This window comes from Pipistrellus hanaki, assembly GCF_964339955.1.
Source record: "Pipistrellus hanaki genome assembly, chromosome: 6".
In the NCBI taxonomy this organism is placed as follows: domain Eukaryota; kingdom Metazoa; phylum Chordata; class Mammalia; order Chiroptera; family Vespertilionidae; genus Pipistrellus; species Pipistrellus hanaki.
This window is the reverse complement of record NC_140508.1, coordinates 76,444,551-76,457,734: the sequence shown is the minus strand read 5'-3', so window position 1 is coordinate 76,457,734 and position 13,184 is coordinate 76,444,551. Positions and strand designations below refer to the sequence as shown.

At 35.5% G+C, this 13,184-nt stretch overlaps 2 protein-coding genes across 2 annotated transcripts in view; both read right to left on the bottom strand.

Annotated features, from left to right (window-relative positions):
- The window catches only part of SYT4 (synaptotagmin 4), a 705,442-nt gene that overhangs the window by 260,851 nt on the left and 431,407 nt on the right, over positions 1–13,184 (bottom strand). The gene's annotated exons all lie outside the window — the stretch shown is intronic.
- RIT2 (Ras like without CAAX 2) overlaps positions 1–13,184 on the bottom strand; it is a 228,248-nt gene that overhangs the window by 100,900 nt on the left and 114,164 nt on the right. The window contains exon 4 of the mRNA XM_084888395.1: positions 8,195–8,386. Coding sequence (XP_084744521.1) covers positions 8,195–8,386 — 192 coding nt within the window. The remainder of the gene's footprint in view (positions 1–8,194; positions 8,387–13,184) is intronic.

Here is a 13,184-nt window from a genome sequence, read left to right as displayed (position 1 = left end):
TATTCCTAGTAGGGAATCTCCAATATCTGTAAGGAAGATGGAGGAAAGAAAGAGGTAGTCAAAGATAGAAAAATCTTTTGTCTTCATTCTTTCATGAGCTGGTGTATCTTTCTTTAATTTTTACTCCTTTTTTTATCTTTTTTGCTCTCAGTCAAACTCATATTCATAAGAGTGTTTTTAGCTCATTAGATTAAAAAAAGTGGCCATGAAATGTGAATGAACCATAGGATTAATCTCTTTAAGAAATCTTTGCATCAAACAGATCAAATTTCAGTAACAGTAATTTACTGATTGAGAGACTGTGAGCTGTGTTCAGGAGAGCAAGCCTGATAGAGCTCTTTGTCTCTGTCAAAGGCTGAAGGCACTCAGAAAAATAGCACAGCTCAGCTGAGCTCTTGCAGCTGAACATCACTCTGTCACATCCCTGCATGTCCTGGGGTGTCAGTGACACATGAAAATAGGGAAAAGAAGGGGCGTTGCCATAGTCAAAGCAGCGAGTGCTTTATAAGATTGCTGGCAAAATAAAAAAATTCTCTATCAAAAAGGCATTGTCACAGAAAATGAATTTTGTGGAGGCCAAATTCTAGCAGAAATCAACAGAAAATCAATGGGAACCTAATCATTAACAAGACACATGGAAATATGTCAATCTCCAGTGCAGAAAATCTTATCTAAGAAGTAAGCAGCATACAATGGCCTTGAGAGAATCTCGCCTCTTTCTGGAGAGTTAAGAAAGAATTAGCAGAGCCACATTTAAAGTAAACATGTAGTAATTCCATCAGTGTATGAGCTGGATTGTGATAATAAATAAAATACACCTTAAATATTTCTGAAACTGGTAAATAGTAGACTATGAAATCAACTCTAAAGAGGAAATAAGATAGGTAGCGTTAGAAAGTAAAAATTAAGACTATTTGCAATTATAATCAATTCATATAAAATTACACTGTTTTATGTGGAAGAAATGATACTGTGGTATGCTAAGGCAATCACGTTTTTTGGAAGGTGAGTTTTCTCTACATAAGAATAATTTTGACAAGTTTTTAGAAGCTGTTTATATGAAAATGTTCAGGCATTAATCATAATTACTCTGTGGAAAGAAGCAGTTTCAGCAAAGGGTTAAGTGATTTCAGGTTTTACCAGTCCAGGTAGCTAGCTTGACAACAAATGCAGGTGTTTATTCAGTGTGTTCTCAGGTTATGAATATCCTACTTGAGAGAAGACTCAAGTGTAAGTAGAGGGATGAAGAGAGCGAGAGCTTCCCTCTTATCCTCAATGAGGAAATCTGCAGATCTTTTTACACTGAGGAATTAGGTTTTGGCATTTTAATCCCATGCAATCAGATGTAGGATGTGAATGGGGGACTTCTCTTAAACCTTTTCACCACACTTCCATCTTTGTGATTTCAGTGATCCTATTACCTCATTTCAGAATACTCAGACCCTAGACTTTGCATCAATAAAAATGTTTCCTTACTTTCTGACATTAAGGGCAATGAGTAAGTATGTTAGATTCTTGCGACTGAATCATAATTTACTGAAAATGAAACATCTTAGAGAGCTTCAACTTGGTAAGCTAAGGCAGAATAGCTGGACAGAAAAAAATTTTGCAGATGTTAGTGAAATGAAAAAAATCATGAAATTATATCACAGAAAAGATAGCAAGGGCCCTGGCCGGTCTGAATGAGGAGGTCACAGTTTGATTCTTGGTCTTTCCGGGTTGTAGGCTGGATCCCGAGTGTGGGGTGTGCAGGAGGCAGCCAATTAGTGATTCTCTTTCATCATTGATGTTTCTGTCCCTCTCTCCATCTTCCTTCCTCTTTGAAATAAGTAAACATATATTGGGGGAGAGGGGGAGATAGCAAGGGATGGAATCTCAAAATACAGATTTTATCTTTATCTGTGACTCTCAAATATGAAACTTAGAACTCCAAACATTTGGAAGACTTTTCAGCAGATCCCTGAGGTTAAACAAAGCTGCTTTACCACACTGTTAAGGTTTTATGTGCCTTTTTCACTGGCATCTGTATTGATGCTGCAAAACCCATACTGGATAAAATGGCTGGTGCGTTAGCATGAATCAAGGCAGTGGCACAAAGCAAACTAGTACTATTGTATTCTTTCTACCACATGCTCACATGATCAAGAATGGCAGTTCAATTTAAGAATAAACTTAATGAAGCAGTAAACATTATTAATTTCATTAAATATTGACCCTTGAGTTGACATCTTTTTAATATTTTGGGTAATGAAATGAGAAGTATGAATAAAGCACTTCTGCTGCTAATAATGTACAGTGGCTGTCTAGTTAAAACCCTTACACAATTGTATGAGTTATGAGATGAACTATCTACGTTTTTATGGAACACTATTTTTGCTTGAAAGGACTATTAATAGATAAATGATAGTTATTCAGACTTAAATATGAGGCATCCATTATCTTGACAATTAAAGCAATGAAACTTTCATTTCAAGGAGAACGATGGACAATATTTGTGGCAAATAAAATTTGAGCTTTGAAGCAAAAATTATAATTTTGGAAAACTTATGTCCTCTCCCATGAGTTTAACAATTTACCACTACTAAAAAAGTTTTCAATGAGATTGATAATAAAATTAATAAACATTGTTTTTGTATATGTTACCGTTTGGAAAATCTGCATAACTCAGTGAACTAATATTTTCCAAAAGTTCAATTCATAATGTTACAAAACCCTGCATGTTTTGTCAAAAGGTTCTTTAAAAATATAAGGTAAACCAGTGAATTTCATTCAAGATAGGAGAATATTGGACATGGCTATGAAAGTCACATGCTAACTAATTCTTAAGAAAATTCCCCTTCTTGAATTATCCTTCATTGTCAAAGGAGAATAGCCACAATATCTGAAAGAGCTACAAAAATATCTTTACATTTCTGAGCTTGAATTTTATTCATGTACTTAAACCGAAACATGTTTACTGCAGGTTGAATAAAGAACCAGATAGGGGAACCTAGCTGTCTTCTTTTAGGCCAGACATTAGAGAGAGACTTGCAAGCATTATAGAACAATGTTACTCTATCACTAATTAGGGGAGGAGCATAGGTTATCTTTATTTAAAAATTTATATGGAAATTAATTTGTAACCAGCTTAATATTGTTAATTCAATGACCTATAAATAACAATAAATTTAAAAGTTCTGTTTTAATTTTTTAATATGTAATTATCAATAGATCAACTCAGACAAACAGAAGGTCCCCAGGGGAGGAGGGTGTGCAATAATTTTAAGAATGTAAAAGGATCCTTGAGAACCATTGGCCTTTATAGCTTCTTATCTATAAAATGTGTTTAAAAGGGTCATAATAATAAATAGTACATAGACATGCAGTAAGAATCTAAATTAAAGAAAATTATTATGAATATGAACACAAATTCAGAAGGTAACAGCAGGGAAGTGCAATCACAGATAAGCCCATAGGGAGCTTCAATGTTATTAAGAAGGTTCGGATTCTTAAATTCATGCAGAGTTTATTGAAGTGCATTTTGTTATTATGAATTTCATAATAATTTACAGATTTTCTGTCATATTTATTATGTTAAAATTTTAAAACAATGACGTAGAATTCTAAATAACAGCTAACTAGAAGATGACAATGGGAAATGTCATAGGCAATTGAATTATGCTGATGCTTTATTTGACAAGAAAGTAAAGACAACTAATAATTTTGAATCTTCTTAGGAAAAAGTAAAAATGAATATGTTTGTGAGATATTGTAGAGTAAAATGGAAATCTAAGCTATAACTTCCAAATCATATGAGGGATAAGAAAAGAAAAAGAATTATTTACTAAAGACCGGAAGGCATAAAAGAGAAACAAAGACAAATACCATAAAAAGGAAACACTAAATAAATTTCAATGTACCAATAGTTATAAAATATGCAAATGATTAGCACTGTCTATAACTGAGCATATAAATTAGATTTAAAATTTTAAAAAATATTTTATATGTCCTATTTCTATGTGTAGATCCTTTCTGAGATGTGTGTTTTTTTCCTTAATACTGTGATTTTTAATCCACACAGTTTCCACATGCTCCTCTCAGTTCAGGAATGGAACTATTTTCATTAGACACTTCACTGAAGAATAAACAGAGGCCTTTTCACAATCCACAATCAGCATTGGAAGAGTTACTCAGGCTGTGCAAAGCAGATATTCAAAGCTTCAAGCTGAGTATTAAGCTACAATTAGACTGTCAGTACTGAGGATTTTGCCACGGTCCATCTCAGGATAAAGCAGTTTGTGGTCTGAAACTGATATCAAACTTTGCTAATCTAGTTCCCAAATCCCTGAGACCCATTTCATTCTTAGCACCATTTTTACTTGCACAGTTGGTCAGGGTTTTACAAAACCAAACACTGGAATTATCCCCTTCCACTTCCCAGTGTGACTGCAGAAGACCATCGTAGGGACAAAGATCTTGGAAGCTCAGGGGCCTAATATTGTCTGGGACCTTAAAGAGGGCTGTGGACTAGACTGGGTGGACTGTGGACACATTATTTAGTTGATTAGCAAACAGTGCTTTTTCAGTGCAAGTGGTATTGACCCTCATTTCTTTTCTCCTACATTTTTTCATATTCTTCCCTTACCCCCCAACTTCTGATTTGCTCAGGGTCCATGAGTTCCACAATCCACATCCAAGTAGTTATCATTCTGATCCTTCCCGCTTCAACCTGCCACTAGAATGCAATTGCTCATGTCCCATTATCTGAGGAACATGCTAAGATCCTAAAGCTGATAAAACAACAACAACAAACTAACTGATGAAAAAATAACAATAGTTTGCAAGTCAATATTATAACATTGACCAAGTTACTGGATGTATTAAAGAGCCAGGTGACTCAGATATCATGTAGGAGTCTATTCATGGGCTTGTGGAAAGGAATACATACAATTATGTGTGGTAAGTGCCTGTCACAGAGCCTTCCAACTACTAAATGTACCATCAACATTGTCAGTGTCAACATGAATATTGCTCCCAAATAAAATACTTACTTTAAACAGAGCCCTTCAATATTTCAGCTCAGATTGGCAAATGATGATAAAAACATCAGGCACTGAAACTCATTTATTTTCTTATTAGAAAGGGAATGAGTATTCACCAAAATGCGGTAGGAATGCAGCCACTACCTACTCGACCAAGCAAACGTGGTAAGAAATAGCTTTTCTTTCAAGCTCTTTCAATGTACACCAGGAGGAAGAAGAGCTGCTGGGTTGGGATACCACTTCTCTGGCTCCCAGCCCTAAACCAAAGCCAGAATGATTTCCCCCAGGATCTGTGAGAGTTAAAATGTGTCAGTCTAAGAATCTTCACAAAAGTCCTTTGGGCTAGAGATGATGCAAGAGTCAGCATCTTTGCTTTTGTGTTTAGAAGAAAAACAAAAACACAGTTCACCTTTAAAAAAGGTATGCATGATCTGGGGTGTAGTCTTAATTTTGTTCAAACAGCAATAGTTTCTTAAAGTCAACTTCTGTCAATATCATGTCAAATATCTCCATCATCCATCACATGTTTGTCTTAAAACTACACAGGACAGTTTTATAGTTAAACTAAAATGTGCATGAAAGCATTTTGAAAAGGAAAGCTACTATACAATTATAGGAATAATTATTTCCAGCACAAACACCACAGCCAGAAGCCAAATTTGCATAGCAACACATCATTACTGAGTACATGAACATTTTTTAAAATATTATAATTTGAGTTTTCATGATTATTGCACTTTCTGTGACTACCTTGTTTACTTTCTTTAATCTAAAAGGAAAAGTCTGTCAAATCTGTAAAATTACTCACTCACCTTAATGTCTCTTTTGGTATTTTTGTTTCAGTGATATTTGTGATGCTGGGATCCACATCACTGCTAAAATGCAATTAACCGGGCTGAGATAGGGATCTTCTTAACTATCCATTTGTGACATACAAATGACCACTACTGAGCATGGGAAAGTAGGAGCAAGGCCAGGGGCGTGAGGTGAAAGCCAGTGCCAGCCAGTGTTGGAATCATGGAGAACAATCATTCTAGAGATTAACCTGATTAAATTTTGCTGGAAGAAGTTTTCCTTATGTTCTCAAATTCACTTGCTTCCTCAGTTACTTACAGCTCTCTTGACTGACATACAATTAAAAGTTTATATTCTCTAGGAATTCTGGGAAATGCAATAATGATGATCATGTGATCACTGATGATACACCTGCAACTCAGGGTGCTCCCTCATGCTACTCTCAGAACTCCTAAAGAAATAGTAACACATCCCTTCCCTCAGAGGAGTATCTGAAGCTTTCATCACTAGACCTATATCTCTCTACTTCCTTTCTATCAAGTGTCTGAGAATAGATTCATATTTAGCTAATAAGAAAAACTTGAATTTCTGTCCTGTAGTACTGTAATCATATTACGCTAAACATTGCTTGGAGAGAGACAAAGCAATAAAGCAAGACAGAAGAACAGGTGCAGAGGAAACAAACAAAATATCAGAGCTCCTTAAAAGCAGTTAGCTTCCACTTTAAGATGCTTAGGCTTCCAAGTGAAATATACAAAAAGTCATCACAAAAATGCATTGCAGGAAATCACAAGAATAATTTTCTGTGTTAGGCATAAATTCATAAACATCAGCTTCATATGAGAACTTTTCACTTTAACTTAAAATGCATTAAATACAAAAATCCAAAAAATACTTAATGTCGGAAAAAACTAATTGCTTTAGCAAAGATTCTCACCTTAGCAAGGGTTTTATTAATAGGCTACTTTAAGACATTTAACATAAACCAGTTCAATTTTAAAGTCAATGCAAATAAAGATGAAGCATCTCAGATTATAACTAAGTCACTCCATTTAGAGAATTGGATTTACAAAAATTTGATTTGCATTCAACTTTTCAGTAATGTTAACTTTGCACAAAGTTAGTCACGGCAATGAAATTGTAAAAATGGTTTGTCTGGTCCCTGAACTAGGTTTTTGTTTTTTAGTCTCTTCAGGAGTTCTAAGGACTCAGTAAACATCTGAGAAAGGCCATCATGGTTTGCCCATTAGGCCCTGATAGTGTCTGATGACATCACAATAAATTGTGATGCTCCACATGAACTTTGGCAATGGATCACAGCCTAAACTAGACATGATTTCTGTATTACCAATTTTGTTTGCTGGGAGAAATTGTGAAACTGTCTGAGGATCACATTGATATAGCCGGGGCAACTTGAAGCAGACTCATTTCTTATTCAGCCTGAGATGTTTTTGCTTGTTCTGATTCTGGAAGGTGGCAAAGGTTCTGTTTTGATTAATTTTTCACGAAACAATAAAAAAAAATCCCAAACATGGTGATTTAAACAATTCCATGTTATTTGCCCAGGATTCTGAAGGTCAGAAATCCAGACAAGGCTCAGCTGGGAGGTTTTCCTGTTTTGTGAGATTGGCTAGGGCAGTGGTCGGCAAACTCATTAATCAAGAGAGCCAAATATCAACAGTACAATGATTGAAATTTCTTTTCAGAGCCATATTTTTAAAACTTAAACTTCTAACGCCACTTCTTCAAAATAGACTAGTCCAGGCCCTGGTATTTTGTGGAAGAGTCACACTCAAGGGGCCAAAGAGCTGCATGTGGCTCGCGAGCCGCAGTTTACCAACCACAGGGCTATCTGATGAGGTAAGAGTCAGATAGTGGTTGGTGCTGGCACATGCACAATGGTTTTGCCCACGTGTCTGGTACCTTGATAGGGACAGCCATGAAACTGGATGTTGCTTTGTACACTTGGCTCTGTCCAGTGGTTAGCTTGGTCTTTTTAAATGGCAGCTCAACACTAAGAGCAGGTATTTCAGGTGGCAAAGGAAGAACCTGCTTCACTCTTAAGGCTTAACCTTAGAAGTTATACTATACTCTCCTGCTTAAAATAAATCACAGAACCAGCCCAGATCCAGGAGGCTGGGAGAAGTAGCCTCTGATGGGGGAGTGAGTGGTAAGGATTCAGCAAAGTCCCATGTGAGATGGGCCATATTGTGGTGGCTAGCACAAAATACCACAGGATCCCCAAGAATTCTTAGAAAAAATCATGTGCATCACTTCTTTCTCACAATCCTCCATATGAACCTTGGAAAGGAGCCATCCTTGGCACTATGTGTCCGAGGAGGAAAAGACAAAAGCTAATGGATACAATTGGCACTCACCTGGCGGAACTGTTCCAGGTCAATTTTGTTGCCCACCAGCACCAGGGGGATTTCGTAGGTGTGACGGACCTGAAAGATGAGCTCTTTAAACTTGGCAGCCTCCTGGAATGACTGGCGGTCGGTGACGGAGTAGCAGACGATGAAGCCCTCCCCACCTCGCATGTACTGCTCCCGCATGGCTGTGAACTCTGCCTGCAAGCAAAGAGCAAGATCGGGATGCAGTTTAAGACAGTGAAGCCAACACACACTGCTAATAAAATAATAGGTCAAATGCAGACAATTTATGAAACTAAGTGTTTAGATAGACATTTTCTAAAAGTGTTTTTGTGGGTTTTGCAAATAGAGTAGCACTATGAGGTCTAAATGTACCATTATAAAAACAATGTTTTAAATTGTTCAGAGCATTGATCTTTAATCATAGGAGATTTAGGAGATCTTGGGGGAGATATATTCAATAGCAGACTTACTGATACAATGGTGGGGAATTTACATATAAAAATTACATACTTTTAATAGTGTTATATTTGATTACTTAATTTTAGGAAAAGGGATCTAAATTTGTATACCCCAAACATTAAAACATAGAGGAATTAAAATTTCCCTCAAAAATATGAAAACAAATTAGAGTGTAACACTGATTACTCATGTGATCAAAGAAACTTATTAGACAATCACAGACCCATTTATATATTTGGGTATTATTTTTTATTTTATGTTAATCTTTACTGCTGAGAGTATTACATAGGTCTTCCTTCTCTCCCTTTTCCCCCATTAACCTCTTCCAACCCTTAGTTGGGTATTCTTAGATTTCTCTTGGAGGGGCACACACAGAGGGATCATGATGCTGAGTCATGAGTCTATTTTAACATTCTGTCCATTGCTCCTTGCTCTTCTCTCTCCGCAGGGGCCTTCCACAGTATATCAACATCTCATCCTGTGGACATTGCTGTCTTAGTTTTTCATGTTGCATCCCCCTGAATTACTGAAAAGTAGTTCTGGCAACTGAAAAGTCAATATTAGGTCTGATTTGTGATCTAAAATGTTTCTCTCAGTCTGAAATATCTGTTTTCACTCACTATTATTCTGGATTTATTCTTCACGTCCCAAGAGCTAATTAAGTTCATGCAATGGGAAATAGAGAAGTTAGACTCTGGCTTTGGTGAAGAAGCCACCCTAAACAATAAAAGATCACCATAAGAACATATTGTGAATTGGACAATTTGTGAGATAAATAATCAAAGAAAGGAAGATTCACATGAACTTGAGCTGTATTTGAACCATGAGGCAAAGGTGTGAGTTCTTCACCTGGGAAAGGGCTTACAAAAGCTACTAAAATATTCTGCTCAGAGTAACTGTTTAAGCAAATGTTCATTTGATTTAATGTGGCTTGTCTTTTGAATGAGAACATTTATGTAGGCCCAGAAATTTTGGAAAATTAGAGAAAGCAATAAAGTTAATAAGGTTCTGAGTCAGTTCATGAAGCTCTTTAAATTGTTTTCAGTCAAAATGGAACGGGTGCAAACAGCTTCCCTGGGTTCCTCCAAGCATTGCAAAGTTGTAAGAACTTGAGCCAGGAGAGCAAAGGAGACTTGTTCACGGATGGACAGCCAGCTAACAAAAAGTTGTTTTGAATAATTCATGTTCTCTGACTCTCACTGTATCACTTAGTATTACATTTTAGTTGAGCTTAATCATAAATTTTGCCATGTGAGTCAAATGCACAAGCACAGGAGACACAAATCTACTTAGTCTTGATTTTCTTTATCTCCAGAAGAATGTCTGAGGCCTCTTGTTGTTCTGACATTCTCTAATTTTGAAAACCCTATTTCTCTGTCAAAATCTGATATCTGATATGGATCAACTAGAGAATTATGGACTGGAATTACTAAATGATATTTCCCAAATGTATAATTAGTTTTAAAATAGAAATGATATAATCATCATCAAAATATATGTAATATTTGAGAAGATATAAATGGATTTGTTACATCAGTTTTATATTATTAAAACCATAAGAAAAGTGCTAACTAAAATAAAGTGGAGAAGATATATTTTACAACTTTCAGTTCATTATATTTGCCAATTATTTTAAGCACTAAAATTATTTTCAAGTAGCTATTGAGTATTTAAAAATAACAAATACACATTGCAAAATATGTGGTACAAAGTATATATAAAATTAATTTTCTTTCTACCTCAAACTTTCAGTTTTCCTTCCCAAATGTGTGACAGTTAATATTTTCTTTATCCTTGCAGAAATATATATGTGTACACAAGCACAGACATACACATTTACATTTATACACCTTTTAATGCTCAAATAGTAACATATATAATTTTTACTTTTAACTTTAATTAAAATTTAATAGCCCTAATGTACCTTGCAGTCTATGCCATGTGAGCAAACATAAATATTATTATTTTCATGAATGCATAATTTATTTTATGAATGTACCATAATTTCTTTAACTAGTTACCTCTGAGGAGGCATTTAGATGTTCTCCATTTATTTCTCTTACATACAGTGTTGCAATGTCTATTTTTAAACACCCTTGCTGCACAGTATTATGTAATTATGGGAGGTAGTACTGCTAGATCAAAGAGAACATACATTTTTACTTTTGGGAAATAGTGCTGAATCTCACCACCGGATACATTGTTCCCATAACTCTCTCCCAACATTACATAAAGTGCCCATTTACACTCATTCTCACAGATGTCACATCACGTTTTTGTATCTTTTATACATTTTAAAGTAAAAAAATATATATAGTATCTTGTTTCCTTCATTTGTACTTGTGAGCCATAGTAAGTATCTCATGTTTATTATCCATTTACAAAGTCTCTTCTAGATATGGATTTTATTTTGTTGTAAGAAATGGAATAGCTTTATAATCTTTGAATTTTTAAAAATTTGGACTGGAGTAGGTTTTTCTCTATGTCAGTCATAAGGAAACAACAATACATTTGACATTTCAACAATAACTACGCCACAGAGAAAAGGTAAATGCATTTGAAATATTCCAACAACCTATGAGGGAAACAGGCAAAGTGCATGAAGGTAAAATTTACAGGGAACAGTACTGGATAAATGAATGAGTACATATCTAATCATGTTGGTTAACTAGTCTCAAAGCCACCTAAGTGTCCTATTATAAATACTAGTAGATGTCCTGGGCCTTGAATCTGAGCTGGATTGGAGTTTCCAGATGTGGGGCTATAGCATTAACATTTCAAAGGGCTCTTTATTTGATTTTGCTTTGCACTTGAATGTAGGGTTCATAACTCGGTGTTTATGTTCAGAAATGGTCTTTCTGATATGTGAGCACAAAACCTGTGAGGCACCGAACACAAACTCACTTAGTGCCTGTCCTCTACCAATCACCTAACCCCTCAGCACCCCAATTTCCTCTTTTGTCCAAAGGGAATAGAACACATACTTAACCCTTCTTACAGGGCTGCTGAGAGGATCAAAAGAGAGAACAGATTTGAAAATGCTGTGATGAATTTTTAAAATACTCTGCAAATTAATCCTATTATTATCTCTGGTACAAATCCTGCAGAATAGAACCTTTCACTGGGAGAACAGGCGTGAAATCCTCTTAGAGCTGCATTAGATATAAATGTGGAAGTAGTTCTCAAATACATGTAATCAGAAATGACTGACCTTTTTCTGCTCAAATAGGAGAATCTGTCTACCAATAAAACAGATATAATTGAATTATCTAAATGAATGGAGGGGTCACCTCTTCTTAGCTGACCTTGTCTCTATCAACTCTTTTCATAGCATAGCATACATGTATTACTTAAAGATGCATGGGGGGCTGGGGGGTGGGGGGGGAAGAGAAATGAGCAGAAATTCTGCAGCTATGTATCAACTTAATAATATATGATACTAAAACCATTTTATAAAAAATTATGATGTTCAACATGTTGCTTCCATTTTTGTTCACCCATGAATTAAAGATCCCTTTACTTTCTGTTCTGTGTATCCTGAATGTTAATATCTTTTTCATTTGCTTCCTGCTATAAAGGACACTTGTTGGTTAATTATTCAGGAACGCTACTGATATCATTTGCTGTCCATAAATAGCAAAATATCTATAGTGTGTAAAATGCTACAAACAGAAGCATTTATAATATTTTCTAAGCTATTTTGAGTACAAGCTGAAGCTTGATCACTTCCTTATTATTGCTTCCTTGTATTAAATAGTGTAAGAATTCTCTTAATTCTCATCATTGGCATGGATCAGGAGATCACAACTCTATTCCAGGTCAGGTCATATGCCAAGGTTGCAGGCTAAATTCCCAGTGTGGAGCATGCAGGAGGCAGCCGATGGATGATTCCCTCTCATCATTGATGTTTTTATATCTCTCTCCCCCTCCCTTCTTCTCTGAAATCAATAAACATGTATTTTTAAAAAATGAAACAAAGAAGCAATTTTTATTAATCTTATCTCAGTTTTTTATTATCAGAATAATTTTTTTATTAGTTTTTCAGAAACTTAGAGAATGAGCCAGCTCACCATTGCATTTAATTAGTGCTACTCTAACATAAATGACTCACTGTTTTCAAAATGCTCTAGCATTAGGCCCTCCTTTCAACTGCTTTATCACACATACACACACATACCATTGTCTATACAAATTGCCATATATTCAAGATAACACATCTCCACACCAAATTTATTGTCCTAGTAAAAAATAGTAAATAAAAAAAATGTCAGTTATGCTCCTGATACTATGACAAGGGGTAAGCTATATTAAGAAGAAAAAAAAAATGTATGACCCTGTTCTGGTTGGAGAAACTCACCTGGACCAGGATAGAATAAAGGAAGAGCGATTGAGGGCTAAATGAAACATGAGGTTCAGAGAAGGGCAGGAGCAGTTTATAGAAGGAAGGCAAAGAAGGCTTGGGGTAGAAGATGAGATGTGATGTGTTTTTATTAAATTTATTATTTATAAAGAGCTCCTCAATTTTAATGCAAAC